The 19,284-nt window shown below is 42.3% G+C and overlaps 1 protein-coding gene across 1 annotated transcript; it reads right to left on the minus strand.

Annotated features, from left to right (window-relative positions):
* Positions 1-14,147: 14,147 nt before the first annotated feature.
* LOC119736376 (cytochrome P450 2J6-like) lies at positions 14,148-17,675 on the minus strand. Its single transcript, XM_038210391.1, has 3 exons — positions 17,088-17,675; positions 15,414-16,412; positions 14,148-15,160 (listed from the first exon to the last, which is right to left on the minus strand). Exons 1-3 carry the CDS (start codon positions 17,422-17,424, stop codon positions 14,958-14,960), a joined length of 1,539 nt encoding a protein of 512 aa, XP_038066319.1. The 5' UTR covers positions 17,425-17,675; the 3' UTR covers positions 14,148-14,957.
* Positions 17,676-19,284: the final 1,609 nt, after the last annotated feature.

Genomic DNA, 19,284 nt, shown 5'->3' on the forward strand with positions numbered 1-19,284 from the left:
GCTGGGGCAATCTGGTTAATTTCTCAGTGTAGAAAATATCAGCCATACTTCTCATTTTAATTGTTTCAAAGTCACGGACGGTGGCAAGATACCTTGAAGACATCTATCAAACAGACCACGAGTTGAAAAGTGTGTCCCGTTATGAAAATAATGTTTTAATGAGTGACAGTTGCACTATGGGGAGGGATGCAAGTGACAGGCTGACTGAGGACTTGCACAGAAAAGGGGGGGGGGTGGGGGTAATTTTCTTATGGGGAAAAGGACAGTGAAAGAAAACTTCTACAGTCCTGAATCCTCCAATTTTAATATGATTTTGCTCTCCCCTGGGGATTTAGGATTAGCATGCATGTCACATGTCGTAGCTAGCCAGGAGGCAAATCAGTTTTAATTATTTCACAAAGAAAAGTCGCCACCTATTTCCTTAAATCGGTAGGAATGAAAACAACAACAGAAAGCGAAGTGCGTGTTTCGCATCCGTTTCCTCACCAAAAAGTGCGTGCGGTCCTTGGAAATTACTTGTTATTTTTATCTACCACAACGCCTCCAGAATGTTCTAATTGCATGTTCCTTCCTGTTGTAGCCTGCCTTTACACCACACATTGCGTGTATTCAAGTAATTATAAAGCAACACTACTGATAATGCGACCGGTTCTTCGAACAACCATACAAGTCAGAAATGCATTACTATGGTGTTTCATATTTGCCACCTAACTTCATTAGCCACCTTTATAAATGTAGTTTTCATCACATTTGATTATATCGAACTTTACTCTGAGTGAAATTTACAGCCAAGACATTGTTAGTATTTATCAAGAACACAAGTCAGAGTTTAAAAAGTCGGTCGTGTTGAACTTCAGGTGTGTTAAAGGTCGTTGGAAGCGTTGCTAATGCCAGGATGCAAACGACCTCCCCGGATCAACTATGCTAAAGATCAAGCGAGAGTTAAACCTATGTCTTACGCTATTACACAAGGGGCTACGGGATAGTTGTCCTCATTTTGAAAGTCATAGATAGGCCTCTGTCACACTTTCGTACCGACGAAAGAAACAATCACGGCAGATTTTATCACATAAAATGGAAACAAAGAAATTCAAATTTTCAAATTGAAAAAGAAATATCACATTCTGGAGGTGATAAGGCAGTGCATTTTACAATGATAAATTAAATTGTGTAAGTACAGAATACTATTTAGTAATTAAGTGAGTAACCTTAACTATTCCTACCGGACGGGTGGAATCATCCGTATGACATCAAGGTCAACATCGGTTTAAAATCCAAGTTCAGTTCTGGCTAATTTTTGTGTGTAGATGTTTCGTTTAAATTTATGAACATTTTCGATATATTATTTTCCATAGTTTCTAAAGAAAAATACTGACGAATTTAGCATTTCCTCCGTGTTAACACTTCTCGTTTTCAGTAATGTGATATTGAATGAATTGTGCGCTTATTGTTGTCTTTTGAGCAAATATTAGTACCGTGGACACGGGTCTGGAGCATTGAAATCTATACGGGTAATTCTGCAGTCAGGTTATGGGTTCTATTCCAGTCTAGGGTTGTGGTGCGTGTGTTCTTGGGCACGGGGCACTTTATCAATCAATGAATCAATGCCTCTCCCCACCCAGGAGTAAATAATGGGTACCAATGGCAGAGATGGTTATTGTGATTGCATGATAGCTGCTTTGCGCCGAAGTGGCTGTATCGAGCTGTATACTGTTCAGGGAGCTGAGATGGTATCTGGAATGTTTCATTGGCCCAACGATAATGGGAAATAATAATAATGTCAAGCGCTTTGATCTTAATTAAATGCACTGTTTAAGTACCTTTAAGTTTGCAAAGTCAATCTCCCCCATTTGAAATGTGAAAGACAGCAGTCAAAAAATAGAGTTGTCAATGTATCACCAGCAATAGTTATCCTAATAATATCCCTTGATCTTGTTCTTTCAGGTTCATCAACCCATAAAGCAATGGAAAATTACAGTTTGTGATCATTAACACTCTAGCGAAGAAGTAAGGACATGTCCGTCATGTTTTTTTGTTCCACAAATTAATATTTCAAAGTTGTTACCACTAGCAGTATAGCCCAAGTCAGCAGGTCATTTCGTCCCGTCGGGTCCCCCGGAGTCCATCAAGTTTGTTCGCTGACGTCGGTTGGTGTTTCTTAGGCTAAAAATGAAAACGAGTTACAAATTGGACACATGCCCTTTCCCTTTGACATGTGCGGTCAATCAAAATAGCCAGCGGGCCGAATATGAAACAGTCCATTGTCAGAAAAACTAACATTTTTGCACACCCCGCGGTGCTATCGAAGGCTGCAAGCTGGTCACAAGTTGGGGCCGAGTACCCCCCAATAGCCATTGAATTGGTAATTAGCGTTTGATTTTGATGGAGTCCTAAACTTAACAGTCTCGTTTTACGCAGAAATATAAACAGGATGTTCCAGAATGCTTCCAATGCACGAAACCATTCAATGATTGTTATTGTTAGCAACTTCCTTCCTCCAGTGATTAGACGCAGCTCACTTTACATCCCATTGAGAAGCATTGCAAACGATAGAAACATGCCAATCGAAGACAATGCATTGATATTTGACTTAGTGTACATTACAATGGAAGACGTTCATTGTGTAAATAATTATTTCCATGCACCATGGAGTTGAGCGAGGCGCCACTTACGATGTAGTTTTATTGCCAAATATTATGTAATACATACTATTCCCGATCGATGGCTTTGATTTCCAGGATCCATCTCCTACAAGCCCTTCGTAAGCGATTCCCGCCACCTTCATCTTCATCTATTGTCATGTCAATGATCTATTTATAGTTGTGTCCATCTCCACTACAGAGTCCTGTTTCTCGTCGTTTCTTGGTTGCCTTCTTCTGACTGACTAGGTCTTGGAGTCTAGATCATGTACTTCTTTTCTCATGTTATTTTGTTCTAAACCTTTGTTCCCCCCCCCCCCCCCCCCAAATACGGGTTCACAAGCAACCAAAAAAAATATCGAAATAGGTAACTCGCAGCGGCGAATTACTTCATCGCCTCGGGGAGTTACTATCTGGGAAGTCGCCACGCGAGATACCAATTTGAGTTTCTTTTAATTTGCTTATGGCACTTTTACTCTTCCGTAGGCTTCTGGTAGATATTATGTGAATCGACTTTTAAACTCTCACGAAGTGGGACTGTGACGAATCAGAAGGCGTTTCAGTCGTTAAGTTTTGATCAAGCTTCGCAGATGACAACCACAGAGCACTAATTGAAACCATCATGAGGATGGACGGAGCACACTGTTCGAAATGTCGAGTTCAACACTCAACCAACCAGTTCTTTTTGTCTATTTTATTAATTGAAACGTCCAGTTATTTTCCTCTGCTTTTTAATTCTTCTCAGAACTAGTTTCTTTTTGAGATTTGCGTCACTTCAAATGATGCGTTCGTAACGTTCACCGAAATTATACTTGCCTCTTCAAAGTCTCGAATCGTATTGATTAGTCAAGTTGCTTTAATAATAATTAAGAATTAAGAATATTAATATTCCCTTTGTGGGGCTAAGGAGGGGTTACCAGCGACTTCCTAGCTCAATGTTGGGCGCACCCTGCTCCATTCCATTTCCTTGCCTTTCGGCGTAGAGAGTAACAGGAGCTTCTCGTTATAAGACGTTCCCCCACTGTTTAAAAGTGCAAAATCATCCCTTGAGATTGGTCAGTTATAGCGCAATTATTATGAGAAACCTCCCCGGGCCAGTTGTAGCCGAGATGATAATTGATGATGCTTTTGTCTCGCCCCGCTCCCCCATCGGCGATTTCCCTTCTTGGCAATAAGTTTTCATTTCCCTCCCTACCTACCTGCTAACATTAGCCCCTATTGGCCATTGATGACTCGTGTAAAAGTGTGTGTGGTCAATGACTGGGAATATACCCCGGCGGGTCCCCAGGCTTCACCCCGGGCTTTCCGTTCGGGTGACTTTCAAGTTCCCAGTTCATCTAATTTACTAGTGGCCCGCCGGGATGTGCCAGTATAACACGCGTAGGGAATCGGCCTGTATATGCGGTGACTGACAGAAACGACTTTTGATGCAAATTGGTAACAAATGTCCACAGGGGCCAACCACCTTTTCATTTAATTAATAATGTACGAAACATGGAGTAACATAATCGCGTCTTCTGTCTAGTCCTCTTCTGTGACCTCGACAACTTTGGAATTTGGTCTGTTCTATTTTGGCCGGATCAGACATAATGTTATCAAGATGGACAGGAACGGATCGATATAGTACATTGGAGACGAAGGAACCTTCCACTTTCTCCAATTTCGTTCAACTTAGACAAGATTTGAAGGATTGCATATTTTTTTTTATATCAAACACTCACGCGTCTGACATATCCTAACGTGCAAATAATATTGTATGCGACCACGCGCACCGTTGGCATCGACTTTAGAAGTGCGACATCATTCGCGCAGAAATGTGGACTAAGCCTTTGATTGGTCAATTTGGATGCCATGTTTTTGTAAGACAACAACGGGTTACCGAAGACCCGATATAGAAGGCACCCGCTGAATGGCCAGAATCTCGAGGTCAAGACGCACGCAGTCTTTTTTGCATAATTAATCTCCGAATCTGCTCGCATATCATAGACCCTGGCTTTACCAGCGGGTATTCCATAGACTAGGTGAATATAGCAAAAAGATCAAGTTTACGGTAGCACCAACGTGCAATTATCTGAGGTTCTGAAAAAGAACCTGTGGGAACTCAACGTTTCGGACAGTGTGCTCTGCAAGTCTCCTGATGCCGTCAGTCTCCTGCAAACGCTTGACGGGCAGTTTACCCCGGTCCTTTTCAGAAAGTCACAAACTCATTCCAAGCAATGGTTTCCGGAACTATGCACGCTGCTAGTATGCCACAAATCCGTTTTGTGGTGAAGCTTAGAAGATGACATCATAATTTCTTTAGCGTAGGATTACCGTTTCGCGTTTCAGAGAGATGTTGGCATTCAGGCCATGCTTATGTTGGGGAATCAGTACCATTAATATTCCTAAGTTCAAGTGACCTTAATCATTTCTGGACCGCAGCCAATTATTATTATACCCACTCCTGCCTTTAGTCTTTCCCCAAAAAGGTACACTTTCGGCTGGGCGATACTAGAGCTGTCTCTACAATAGACCGACCTTGGACTGTTGAAACAATGACCTTTCCGTGTCAACGTTTTGTCGGACTCTGGAAAGGAAATGGAAGTTATTCAATGTGATTAAGAAAGGCAAGATTTTCCTTCGAGTACAGTATTGTTTCCTGGTGTCTAATGCTTGAATTCAACTGTATAATTTTTTTCATCGAAATGCACAAAAAGGTGTTTCTTGCTCAGAGTTGAATGGTTTTTAAATACATGCTTGCATTACTAAATGAGGCGCGAATCACATATAAAACAAGGTATATTGTCTGCTAGATGGGAACACAGGCAAACCAATTATTTCACAGCAATTAGGGAAATAACTGTTAATCAATGGGGCCTTTTATGAAGGATGTAGGTCGCGAAATAACAAGGATAATCCCACCAACATTTGGAAGTTGTAAAAATCTGTCGACGGCTCTAATGACATATCGTGCTGGGTCGTGTAGCCGTGAAATTGGCCGCAGACGCAGCACTCAACTCCACCTACACATGTTTGTCTTCATAACAGACCTTGAATTGTATTTGTCACAAGACTGCTACACAAATGACTAATCACAGTTTCTGTTTTGGATTACTTTTTTTACGAGGACTAGCAGGTGTCCGCCTCGTTCCTTTACCTTTCAAGAGGATTGCTCTCATAATAATAGGAAAGAAACGCAATTTTGGTTCAAATTACGGCCAAGAATTAATTCTCTTATTTTCCACGCTTTTGGTGACTCACTATATTGAGTCCTATCCCTCCGTTTTAAGTGACAACGTGTGGTATTATATCCTTGGTTTTTTTTCGGCACAGTTGCTTAAACCATGATTAAAGCAGCAACATTTAAAATGAGGACACCAAATGCTAAATGTCTTGACATGGTCCGAACAAGAAACATATTTTATTGTTAAATACAAAGCCCAGTACTCTTAATTGCCACTAGAAAGCTGACTTGATCGAAAGTCACTGGCAATGCCTATAAAGACATTGGGCTTTGAAAAGGTAAATTATGGGTCTAGGTGTATCCCACACGCTGAGCTCATCGAAACCATTGACGTTCCTCAACTGGGAAATTGTAATGGGCACGTTCCCAGCTTAATTAAGTGAAGGCTTCAGATGTGAAACTAATTCTCCAATATTTTCTTTTCCGAGAGTTCAAGATCATGTTGCTATACAATATGGACTTTCATGGACAACAATGAACTTTAAAAGGGCCCGGAATGTATTTGTAATTAACGCAAAACCAGTGTTTTAGAATGTTACGGTGACACATATAATAATGTCGGGAAAGCCAACCGATTGAACGTTGCTCCAACTTTACATCAGAAGAAAAAAAAATCATGTATAATTTTGAAATCAATATCTATCATTGTGCGAAACGGCCGTTTCAAACGGGGAAGCTTTGCAAATTTCTTAATAAAACAAGAAACTGAAATTTAACTTCACAGGAACACCAATGAGAACTGTGACTCGAGCATAGATTGGCTGGGGAGAATTTTAGAACAATGTCATGTGTATCACTACCTACAACATCTATTTAGGAGTACATCGCAAAACTTATAAGGTTTACCCACGAATCTTAAGATAAAAATAGACAATTATATTTATTTTCTCACACTAATTTTGTTTTTGTGTGCAAACTGTATGTGCCGTCTGGTCAACAGGTGAATCCCAGATGTTTCCGGGGCCGAGGCCAGACTGTGTTGATGGTGGGCGACCGTGACAAAGGTCCGAGCCGCGACCTTGGAGAGCAGAAAGGTTAGTTTGTATAGACCGTCCTGTCGACAAACCGGAATGTACTTTCCTTATAAACATTTCTTTAAACAAAACAAAAATCGATGACAACGTTGAATACAAGATGTGCGCTGGATGGGAATTTGAAATCTTCTGGTGTTGAATAAAGAGTAGACTTAATCCCTGCTTTGAGAGTTGAGCCCCTTAAATCCCTTGATGATCTTTTCTCAGTTAAGAGGGGATTATCCCTTTTACTTTTATCCCGATCTTTGAGAAAATGATATTTCCTCCTATCCATGTTTGTAAAATACATTTGTTCAGTTGTGTTTAGGAAGGGCAGGGTGAGGGGGGGGGGATATTGTCCAGGCTGATTATTTTACAGCTCTTGGCTGCAAGACGTGGGGACGCGCTTGAGAGGCAACATCATTTGAAGCAATACAAACGATGGAAGGGGCCCCCCTTCTGTTCGTCATTGTGTTCTCGGAATGTCAAGAATTACTTTGATACTAAGGGGGATTGTAAGGTAACGATAGTCTAGAATAGAGCATCAAAAGACCTTTTGACACAAAAATTAGAGTAAGAAAAGTGTGATCATGCCGCGTTCGATTAGGGAGCAATTAAAGGCTGATGGCGTCGAGTGGGATACCTGGCACAATAGACAAACATACGTGGAGTATGTTTATAGGGAAACTGGGGGTCACCCATTAGTCTGGAATCCTGCAGAATGCAGGCAGCATTAATGCAAAGAGAACTGGACACATTGGGGTCAATGCCTGATACAATTACGCTCTGTCAATCCTCAATCCCTAATACACCATCGCTATATGTATGCACGCGTATTTCACTCACCTTTGTACAGCACAACCAGGGGCGGATCCAGGAATTTCGCGGGGGGGGGGGGGTGTTTCATCAGCAAAACATTCTGAAATGTAAACAAGGGATTTTTTTGTCTCCGGCCTCCGGCTTCCGGAAATCAATAGGGTGGGTGGGGGTGGGGAGGGGGGGGGGGGTTGTCGGGGTTCGGGGGGGGGGGGGGTGGGGGGTCGTAACATACTTTCAATGGTGGTGCTGTTGAAATCCGACGATTATTTACACAATATTACAGAATAGTGTACAAATACCCCCTAATCAAACTGGCTCTCCCATATTTTATGCAAAAGTGGACTTGCTTAACAGTGCTTTTTTTTTTGGGGGGGGGGGTGGGAGTGTCAGAGCAGGGGGGGGGGGGGTTCGCATTATTTGTAAGGGATTTCTATGAATTTTTTTTGACAGAGCTGGATCCGTCGCCTGACAACAACAGGCACCAATATTAGACGAATGAATCCAATGGCGTAAATCTGTGCCGGCGAGTGGGGGGGGGGGGGGGGGGGGGGTATGGGGGATGACGACAATCCAAATATTGCCCGCCCTTGGAAATTCGAAAAGCAGGAGCGGGGGGGGGGGGGGGGGGGCTGGACACCACATTTCACTAGGGGGCGCTCTTCAGGATATAGATGTATATCAACACATATACTCGCGTTTACATCAAAAAGGCGCATTTTAAAATCTGTTGTACTTTGTTTCTCCATTTTTCGGTGCTTTTGAATACATTTTGGTTGGAAAGTTAAAACAATACCTCGAAATGTGCATTTTTGCCTCATCACGAAACAGTGTGGGGGGGGGGGGTGATTCAATGGCCCACCCCCCACTGGTTTTATACCCCCCCTCCCCCCCAGGATTTACGCCCCTGTTTGAACATATACAAGTACTGGGGTGCATGATGTGATCTCACAGATAAAACAAGCAGCTGAGGTTTTTGCTTCCAGCTCCCAGTCCTGTGAGGTTGTCGAGGTGAAAAGGTCGAATGAAGACACATGCAATTGAAAGTTATAGTTTTTTATTTGTTATAAAAAGCCTAAAAGCCATATCGTCTCTGAGTGATCCCCCGGTGTTTGCTATTTCCCACATTTGCAGCATTGCCAATGTTGCTAGCATCGTGACTTTAGGTCATCCCTGGCTACATGGCATATACAGGTTTATGGCTTCGGACCAACCGCGCCCTCTGGACAAAGAGATTGCCAAATGGGCTGGATAGCTCAGTTGGTAAAGCGGCAGCGGAACGGTAATCTGGAGTTCGCAGGTTCTCGTATGATAATCACTGGAATGTTGCGACCAAAATAATATTTGAAACAAGTTGTCTAGAAAAAAAGGAGAACGTCACGTATGATATCTAAAAGTAGAAACAAAAATTAATGTATTCCTAGGCCTATATGATGTCAGTGACGTCGGTTAACCATGGGTTGGTCCAGACAGACTCTGCAGACAGACCCCTCAAGAAATGACGGGAAATGCCCGACACTTTCCTCACCTGAACAAACTTCCCGCCTGAAGTTAGAAGACGTCTGAGCTGCAGAGGACACGTCAGGTAAAACCTACCTATATCAGTGTTAAAGAAGATCTTGTTGGAATTTCAGAAACATACACGCCTAATCTATACGTGGACTGTATGTGGAACTAGCTATCAAAAAATTGCCAGAAAGACCTTGTCGAGAAAACTGAGCCAAGATAATTGGCCAACCGTATAAGCGTTGTGTGTATTTCTGAATATTCATCATGGGCTCAAAGTCGTCATTATGTCCATTAGGAGACATGTTTTGGGGTAGTATCCCTTTATTTCTCATTTTTGTGGAAGGGTTGGGAGGGGTGTGTGTCATTTGCCATAACCCGCGGTCAACGATTGACAGCAACAGTCACATACCGAGTATGATGACAGTCCTAAGACGACGTGACCGGTGATGAAAAGCTAACCTTAATCCCTTTGATGAGTCAAGGCCTTGACAGACAACCGAAGTTCAAGTTATCCTTTCTTAACGTTGTTAACTTCGCTGTATCATCCTCAGAGGTTCCTGGTGTCATTTCCGTCATAAGATCACACTCATTAACGTGTTCCTCTTATTCATTGTCCATGTGATTGTCAGATTTCGCCAAACAACAAAGCCTTTGCTTTTGGGTTAGCAGTTTGTAAACTGGTTACTGCTATAGCAACTATCTTTTTTAATGCTTTTCATTTTAAGTAAACAAACAAATAAACACACGAAAAAAATAATAATATAGTCCACAACCCTACACAACCACAATTAAAAAAAGTCTACTGATGCAATGGCAAAAAAATCCATTGGAATCATCTTTGGAGAGATTTTGTTAAATATGCCTACTGTCGTTTGGCGTTTTTAAAACCGGACTTTAAAACAAGCTGATGTCGCATAATTTGAATTCAAGCTTTTGCCATTTTGAAATGGAAACAGTAAAAATTTGTAAAAAAATTGGGATTTTTTTATTTTTGTTAAATAAAAACAAAATAAAAAGCTCCAGAATTTTTTAACTCTCTTCATGACAAACCTCGTCTCGAAAGATCTCAAAGACATGATTGAAAAGAGCTCATTGAATTGTATTATAGGCGGCTTATTAACATCACACTACTAAGCAGTGCTATAAAGCGGAATGTGCGAGGGAGGGTGAGTGTGCGGGTTCACGAGCATGATCGCCCGCGAAGCAGGCGTTTGCTCGCCAGGAGGACATGGCGGCGAAGCCTCTCCAAGCGGGCTACTGGTGCAGCCTCGTCCTATTAAAAAAATAGATTAGGCTAAGTAAAAATGCAAATAAATCGAAGCGAAAAGCATACTGGGTTTTTGCATCTCCTTTAAAAAAAGAAGAGTGACTTATCCCTCGGATTGTACTTGGAAGAATATCAAAGTATTCCAAATTTTCGACTTTCCCCTTTATACTTATAATAACAAATGGTGACTTGCATATCTTGATGTCTCTTTGAATTCTAAGTTCAAACCCGAAATGGAATCCACCAACATTTCCTTTTCGATCCTTATGATTTTTCGATTCCTGCTATTTAAGAAAAAAAAGGAGGTCGGATAATCCATTGGCCTTTGGCTGTAGGATGGCAACCGCTAGCCACGGGATGTATACTTGTACGTACACGGTCTAATTAGCAAGAGGATATGTGACAGTGAAGTAGACACGGTGTACCGCAGACTTTCCAGACAAAGGAGGAAATGGCCGCTCATGTGTAATAGTTGTGGGGTAAAACAGCGCCCGAGACCAAGACCAAGTTGTCAGATTGAATTCCTGCGAGAGATAAGACTATGAGGTGTCCCAGGAATCATGCACGCCATTACAGATTATTGTAACAATATGGCGGCTCGTGTAGTTCCGTCGATCGACAGGTTTGTACTGAAACAGACAGATGTTACCAGGATAGCTCAGGCATTGGTTTCCATAGATATTTGGAGTGTACTTTCAGGACGGTCGGCCTTCTCATGCTAACATCGTCTCATGAGATCACAGTGCCTGTACAGTCGCCTCTGACACGGGTACCAGAGAACCCTTAAGGTGAACCAGGCGTTATTCTTCGTCAAAAAAATATAATTTTAAAAGAACATCTGGTTGTTTTTTTTTATATGGATAGCTTTACCGTCAATCAACTTTCAACACCACCATCCTAAGTTTTCACGCCAAAGGGTGATTAAAACTAATTGGGGAACGATTTTGCCTCGGGGTACCATTGTCTATTGGCAGCCATCCGATAACTCCATGCGAAAGCAGCCCTTATACTGAGCTCAGTCGACTATTACTTACTCTCTCCGATCACGCTCCGATGAATGAGGCACAGTGACGTGACACGGTGGGGGGTTCGTGCTCCCCTGGGTGCCCCCACCCTAATTTAAAATGTTTAATGCCCCGACCCCCCCCAAAAAAACCCCCCAAAATTAGTTGCCCTCAGTATCTACCCCCTGAAAAGTATTGGTGTACCCCAGGTGGTGCCTCCCACCCCTAGAATTGAGTTTAATCCCACGGCGCTGAGAGGCATGTCATTATTGCTTTAGCCAGTGGTCGGTGGCATCAAATTGTACAGGTACAGGTACAATAAATGATCGAAGACGCAATGCTTATCTATTCCTTTCTTCATGCACAAATATATTCCACCATCATGCACCAGCGGCGTAGCAACGGGAGGGGGTGGGCGGCGTGGGGGGCGCACGCCCCCCATACAAAAATCGTCACCTTCGCAGTCGCCCCCACCCCCCCCCCCCCCCTCCACTGGAAATTTGGCAATCGGAGAAAATTGTGTTACCATTGTTAGCGAGTTTACCATAAATTGACTATTTTTCACTATGTTAATTTACCTTTGGCCAAAACCCTGCTTTCCTTGATAGGCTGTACATTTTAACGTCCCATGGAACATGTATAGTGACACCCATTGTCTGACAATGACCATGAATCCGTTTTTAAACATACCCCATTAAAATATTTTGTGTCAACCTCCCCCCCCCCCCCCCAAAAAAATGATCTTGCATAGGCGGGGTGTCCAGTGAAAAAAACAAAAACAAGAACCTGTCTACCTTTCACCACGCAGGAATTGGACGCCCCTCCACTGTAACGTCCAGCCCCTCCCCCCGGCCCTGGGATGAGAACACTAGCTACGCTGCTGTCCATGATGGAATGTAAAACAAAAATGACAGCGTCAATGAGTAATTGGAACTCCAGCAGGTATGTGCAATGTCAAATAAAAGCTGAAATAATTTAGCAAACAGCTCAATTCAAATGAGGGCGCTATTTGAAGTTTCAGAGGCAAAAGACATTCGGCAACAGAGGTTCGCCCGTACCCCCCGCCCTGCAAACAGGACGCTGGGATACTCTGATGAATTCACGCTCTGATTGGTTGGATTTTACGTCACAAGTGACCTGCGCGTCATCAAGGTCATGACTCTGCAAGGTTTGAAACGGCCGTTAATAGCGTAATTTTTATTCCTAGGAGGGTTAGGGGCAATGTCATGAATAATTCATGTTTATCCATGAGAACGGACAATGACATCAACAGCATTGTTGTTAGTTACTCAACTAGTTACAATACATTAAAACATTTTAAAGAACGGTTGTCGTCGAGCTACCACACAGTAGCCTATGGATACAAAGATCCCTGGTTCGAATCCACGTCGTCGCTGCTCATTTTCATCAGCTAATTTTCTTCTCCAAATTTATCACTGAGATAATTTTAAATTAAGGGGAAAATAGAACGAGAACCTAAGTCTTGCAATGATTCAAAGGAAAAACTGAATTATTCATGACATTGCCCCTAACCCTCCTAGGAAAAAAATTACGCCGGCCGTTAGGACTGATTCATTACTCTTGTATTCCAGTTTAGAGATGGTTTTTTCTCGTTGAAAAGCGTAATAATGTAGGAAATTCTGTAAAACCTATTTGTGTTGTAAATTTACAATTCCCGTCACTCGCTCAGGCTCCGTTTCGAATCACAAACGGTCGGATTGCATTATGCGACGCTCAAAATTTTGTCCACATGGTTCACGATGAAACAGAAATCACATCCGGTATGGAATGTGCGCAATTCAACGTAGAGTTTTCGGATAGCATTTGCGCACATTGTCTAACTGCGGTCTTGAACAGCTGCAGCCAGATGCCTTATACATAGGTCATAGGGCACTTCCTTCACAAGATTCTGTGAAGCTCATCAGAGTATTACAGCGTCCTGATTGCAGGGCGGGGGGTACGACAGACAGAGGTCGCAATCGTGAATTCTTAAAAGAGTAAATTTTACGTCTCCCTATTATGAGATACTGAAATCCTTTGTTTCGTTTTTTACAAGACAACATGGCTATTTGGTTTGGGTAAAATCCTTTGTATTTGTCAAGATCTACCCACACCGTAGCTTCTTCCTACTGTGTCCGATACATCAACAAAAAAAGCATTTATAAATAGGATCCATACATAAGGATCACCGTGCAAGTATCGATTTGCCAAAAAAAGGTTTCCTTCCAGTTTGCTGCTCGTCGCCTACTAGTTGAAAGTGCGTGATTCCGGATGGGAAAGGATAATTTTAAGGATCAACCAGCCCCCCCCCAAAAAAAAATAACACAATCGGCTGAACAACACGAAAATGCCGATAATGACGTTACCGGTACCACAGGCAAACAAAAAGTAAAAGCATTCACACCCCCCCCCCCCCCCCAAAAAAAAGAAACCACGAGGTTTCTAAACAGCGCCACCAAGTTTCAAAGGGTGTCCAGCTCCCTTCCATAGGGATGCACATACTAATTGAAGTGAGAATTTCTACGCGAACTGATTATTAAAATGGCTGCATGCATGCTTGGGAAGCATCACTTTCGGAAGGTGATTTTGTTTTGGTGTGAATGTTTAAAAATGTTATTGGCTTTATAGTCTACCGAAAATTGAAAAGAAATGAACTGATGAAGGACAAGATAATAATTTAATTTTTGTCGGCTTGTGTGTTATTTGGCCCTGGACTTTGTCGATTTTACACTGTTTTCAATGGGGCTTGAATTGTTGTGGTGCACCCCTAAACAGGATACTATGTAGACTAAGCAAAAAGTCGGTTGAAAGATAAAAACAAAAGTATCGCGATTATCATTTTACATATACAATGTTAACATTATAATTGCTAACTTTCCAAATCTATATATGAACAATTTCGATACAGAAATATGTTTATACTTAACATGTTTTAATTCATTTGGAAACTGTTGTATAATTATTATTGGTGTAGTAAACAAAATCAAATTTGACTACACAGCATATTTACGTACAAACATCTACGAAATAGATAATTTATGTATTTACTTCAAAGTGCTTTTTCAATATTTTCTCTTTAATCTGCTCAAGGATTATAACTGCTACTGGAAATCCTAAAATGACTCGGAAAAATCTGAGAAAGTTACCGTATATCAATGATGCGCTCCATTAAAAACAAGAACGAAAGAACAAATATGCTAAAATGGCATCATTTGACGAGGACAGAAATATGCCAAAAGAGACGCTCTACTTTCTATCTATTTACTTTAATACAGTCGGTGGAATTAGCCTAGAATAAATCTTGCCTAACAGAATATTTCAAAGTCTATACAAAGCGAGGAGATGCAAGTATTTTCTCCTTTTATATTATAGGCCATACACATTTCAGACCGTTGTTCTGACAGCAACCATACCATTCATGTTCACGTTCAGATATACTCAACATTCACATCTTCATTGGAAGAGCACAGATAAGATGGTCGCTTTTCAAGCGCTAAACCCTCCAAAATCTTCTCGTGAGATGGCGCACAGGTCGTACGGCTGCGGGGAGTGCGTGATGCCACCCTTGCCCTTCAACGCCAGCGGAGGAGAATTTTGGGGTTTCTTGAAGGTGAATTGGTGCATGAAGAAACTGAAGAAGAGGAACAGTTCCATCTTGGCCAGGTGTTCCCCGATGCAGCTCCGCCTGCCTACAAGTCAAAAATAAATCAAAGTCCAAAAAGAAAGTGATTGGTTTACGTTCATTTCTTAATATAAAATGCACTTGCAGACAACTAGTCTACTGAGTTCTTATTTAACTAACCCCCGTTGTCACAGTCTAGTCTAATCACGTTTGAGTGACCATGAATTACTCATCCTCGCTGTTATGGCATAGCGCCCTCATTTGTACTCAAGAGACTACCGCTTCGTTCATTATTGTGGTTTGAGTGAAGGTTGACTTACCAGTGCTGAACGGTATCAACTCTTCTGGTTTCACAGCCACGCCTCTTTCGTTCAGAAATCGTTCTGGTTTGAACTGCTCCGGCTCGGGCCAATGCTTAGGATCTCGAAAGATAGTCCACATGTTTGGCACAAGCAAGGCATCCTTGGGGATGAAGAAGCCTCGGAGATAGATATCCGAAGCAGCGGCGTGTGGGACGCCCAAGGGAACGATGTTGGCCAGGCGTTGGACCTCCCAGATTACTGCTCGAGTGAAGTGTAGCTCCGGAATATCGGCCATTCTTGGCATCCGGTTGCGACCCACAACGTCGTCGATTTCTGCCTGGACTCGCTTCTGGACGTCAGGGTTTACCATCATGTACAGGATTGCCCACTGGAGAGTGGTGGCCGTAGTCTCCGAACCAGCCGCGAAGAGACTCAAAATAGTACCGACGATGTTACGTTCACCCAGATGACCGAATTTCGAAGCTTTGAGATGTTTCCCATCGGGAAGCATACCCTCTTTATCTCTACTTAAATTCTGTTGGATTTCCATAAGATACGCGTCGGTGAAATCCTTCAAATTATCAGCGTCGAAGGTTTTGCGGTGGGTGTCGATAACGTTCCGTGCAAAGTTAAGAAGTTCTTCAAAATTTGACAGAAGCTCAGGAATGGGGAGAAAAGGCAGATATCGTAAGCTTGGTATGAATGTGATGGCACCTCCACCTCCCACCAGCTTGATGTTACGGCTCATTAAACCAAGGAGATGCATAAACTCCTTATCGTCGTACTTGTAGCGCTTTCCGAAGATGACGGAGCAGATGACATTAGACACTGCGTTGCCAAGGAACGGTTTCGGATTGAATGGCTTGCCTTTGAATGCGGCGAGTTCTTTCATTAATTCCTCAGCCTCAGTGCCTATCTGCTCCTCGAATGAAGACTTGCCGACCCCAAAGCTCCGGAGTACAGTGAGGCAGAACCGACGCAGTTCGAGCCATGCTTCGCCGTTAGATGCAGCAACCCCTTTTAGAAAATAATGCAAAGTTAACCAAATTTAGCCGGTATTTGTATACAATATTGTTGATGGTTGATATTGCAATAGTGAAAAAGAGCAAAATCACTAAGTAGTAATGATTACATGTCAGCTCGTTGAAGCATTTGTGTTTCGCGTGTGCATTTTGAAATAAAAATTCGAACCAGCCAACCGATCCCGTTTAGCTCAGTAGTGGAGTGGTAGGACTAAGACGTCTGCACTAGATAGCAGGAGGTCGTGGATTTGAGTCCCACCCGAGTGATTTTTTCCAACTTTCACTCGGGAGGTTACACACTGAGTACAAAGTTTTTATACGTCGGTGAAGGGCAAAACCTAATTTGATTTACATCGCCCCAACGCAAAATTTAAAAAAATCCATCTTATATGGATACAAATTGTGGGGGGTTCTTTTCGTTTATTTACTTAGGCTACACAACAAGAGATCATAATCTGAAAATGCGTTTACGTTTTCTTTACACTTTATGAAATGAAATAATCCACATGTACCTGTAACGGATTGAACTATTTGTTGAATTGATGGTGCTGGAAACAACCATGAAGCGGCACTTAAAAGTAATGAATTGTTTACAAGTATTCACAATGATGCACGACATATTGTCAACGTGCGCCTTTTGAAACCATGACGTTTTCTGCTGATGACTTACCTTCCAATTTTAATACCTCAGTAAAGAGACTTTTAGGTCTGTTGCTAAGTTGTGGATGTTGGAACGCTTCCTTCACCAACGCGTAGTCGTTCAAGACCACAACCGTCTTGTTGAAGATTTTGATGCGAAATATGGGCCCATACTTAGCGGCGTACTTTTCAAATTGATGGTGGAACTCCAACCCCCGAAGCATGCACCAGACCATGGCTGGGACAGAACCGAGAAGTGGGAATCCCCAGGGCCCTGGAGGAAGGTTCTTGGGACGGCCAAGCAACCAGCGAAGAACCAGGAGCAGAAACACGCCCAACAGAACGGTGCGAACGTCCAGGAAATCCATGACGTAGGGAACAACGGACTTGCAAGATGTATGATAAGTGTCAATACATGTACGTGTGCTCTCGTATGGAACGAATTCTAACGGAAGTAAACCGTCCGAACAGAGAGCGGCGTGAATTCGAACGTCCTGTTTAAACGACTACCAGTTTGCACTCTGTTTGCAACACAAAGAATCAAACAGCCAACCCTGTACGAGGTTGGAAAAGTGTGTGAACACGCACACTCACGATATCTCACGCATGACACAGCTTAAACACGCACACTCACGATATCTCACGCATGACACAGCTTAAAAGGGTTGCTCCGGGTCAAACTAAACAATTCCAATTTTTTTTCTGCTCTGCACTTTTTATTGTTAGTAAGCCCAGCCTATCTTTGACCCCGGCGTAATCTTAGTAGTAGGGTGACGTTGCAAATAAAACGTTCGGATGCATGGATGTTGCCAGGGTTCTCTTTTTTAGGGGGGGGGGGAGCACATCCCCCCCCAAAAAAAAAAATCCTTGTACTTTTTCTATCTTATTCTCATTTCTTTTTTCGAGGGTGGGCGGGGGACATTTTGCCCTACCACCCTCAAATGACACCCTGCAGCCTGCGCCAATTTTGTTGAAATGTGTATTGAATTAATAACAAATATGACTCCACACCTCTTTTTCTTTTCTTTTTGTTCTCATTTTTTCTCCCTTTTTGGTTTTTATTTTTTTTTCCGGGGGGGGGGGGGAGGAAGCGCCTTCTTGCGCCCCACGCCCCCACTCTCGTGACGCCCATGTTCGGACCGATGTAAATCTGTGCACAGCAAGTGCAACGACTAGGTTTGTGGGGTTAATGTTTTAGTATCTGTCCTATCTGCGTTTTAAAATCTGTTAACAGCTTAAATGTGTGGAGTCAAAGAAAACAAAGTGATAACTGGAGGAGAGTGGAGAGATATAACTAAAACAGAGAGTTCAAACTCATGCGAAAGCAGTTTTTTTAATTGGACATACCAGATGTGACTTTTTTTTACAACTTCAAAAGCTATTCAACATGCTTATATTTATCACGTCCTTGTGTATTGTCAATTGATTACTACATGAAATAAAAAAAAACCCATTGACTTCCACGTTTTACTCGACAGAAACGACGTGAATCATGCCTACTTTGAACTTTGGTGAGACCCAGATTAGCGGAGTAAAGAAAACGCTGTGTTAATAAATAACTGATGACGAGGTTGATTTCTTTGGCGCTTATCAGTATTGTAATCCATCTGTATTTAAACATTTCCAAGTGATAAATGGTTAGTTTGTGGACACTCCTAGCTATCTTATGGATCTAGGGAAAAGTTGTCGGTTGCCTCTATCCACAACCAACATCGATAAAAAAAATACTCCGTCCCCTTTGACCCTTTTCATTTCTAAATTAAATTGAAACGCTTCCCTGATTATTCGACAAAAACATCTTTTTTATAATTATGTATTCCACAGAATCGACAAATTCTATTCCCCCTTAATCGAAATACCCCAACGTCTATCATTTTCCGTGAAAAATGGTCTTCAACTAATCTGCCTTCAAACCTCTTTGCCGCCCTTCCAAGGTCTAAAAATCAGGCTCTAATCTTGCCAAAGCTTTGGGATTGCCGCGGAAAGGTTTGTCACACGTTGTTTTCTCGGCGCACACTTTGTAAAACACGAAATCCGGTTTTTGTTGAAATATGCAGCTTTGGGAAACGGATTAAATTTACGGTACCACTGAGACCTTGCCCTTGAAGTTGAACTTGCGGGTCGTTAAACCTTTGGCCTGTCCCCTTATCATGTTGTTATAGTTGACGTTGTCACAGTAAATTTGACCTTTATGAATCGTTAATTTCTGGGGAATTTATCAATATTGT

The sequence above is a fragment of the Patiria miniata genome, unplaced genomic scaffold (genome assembly GCF_015706575.1).
Source record: "Patiria miniata isolate m_02_andy unplaced genomic scaffold, ASM1570657v1 HiC_scaffold_3, whole genome shotgun sequence".
Taxonomy (NCBI): Eukaryota; Metazoa; Echinodermata; class Asteroidea; order Valvatida; family Asterinidae; genus Patiria; species Patiria miniata.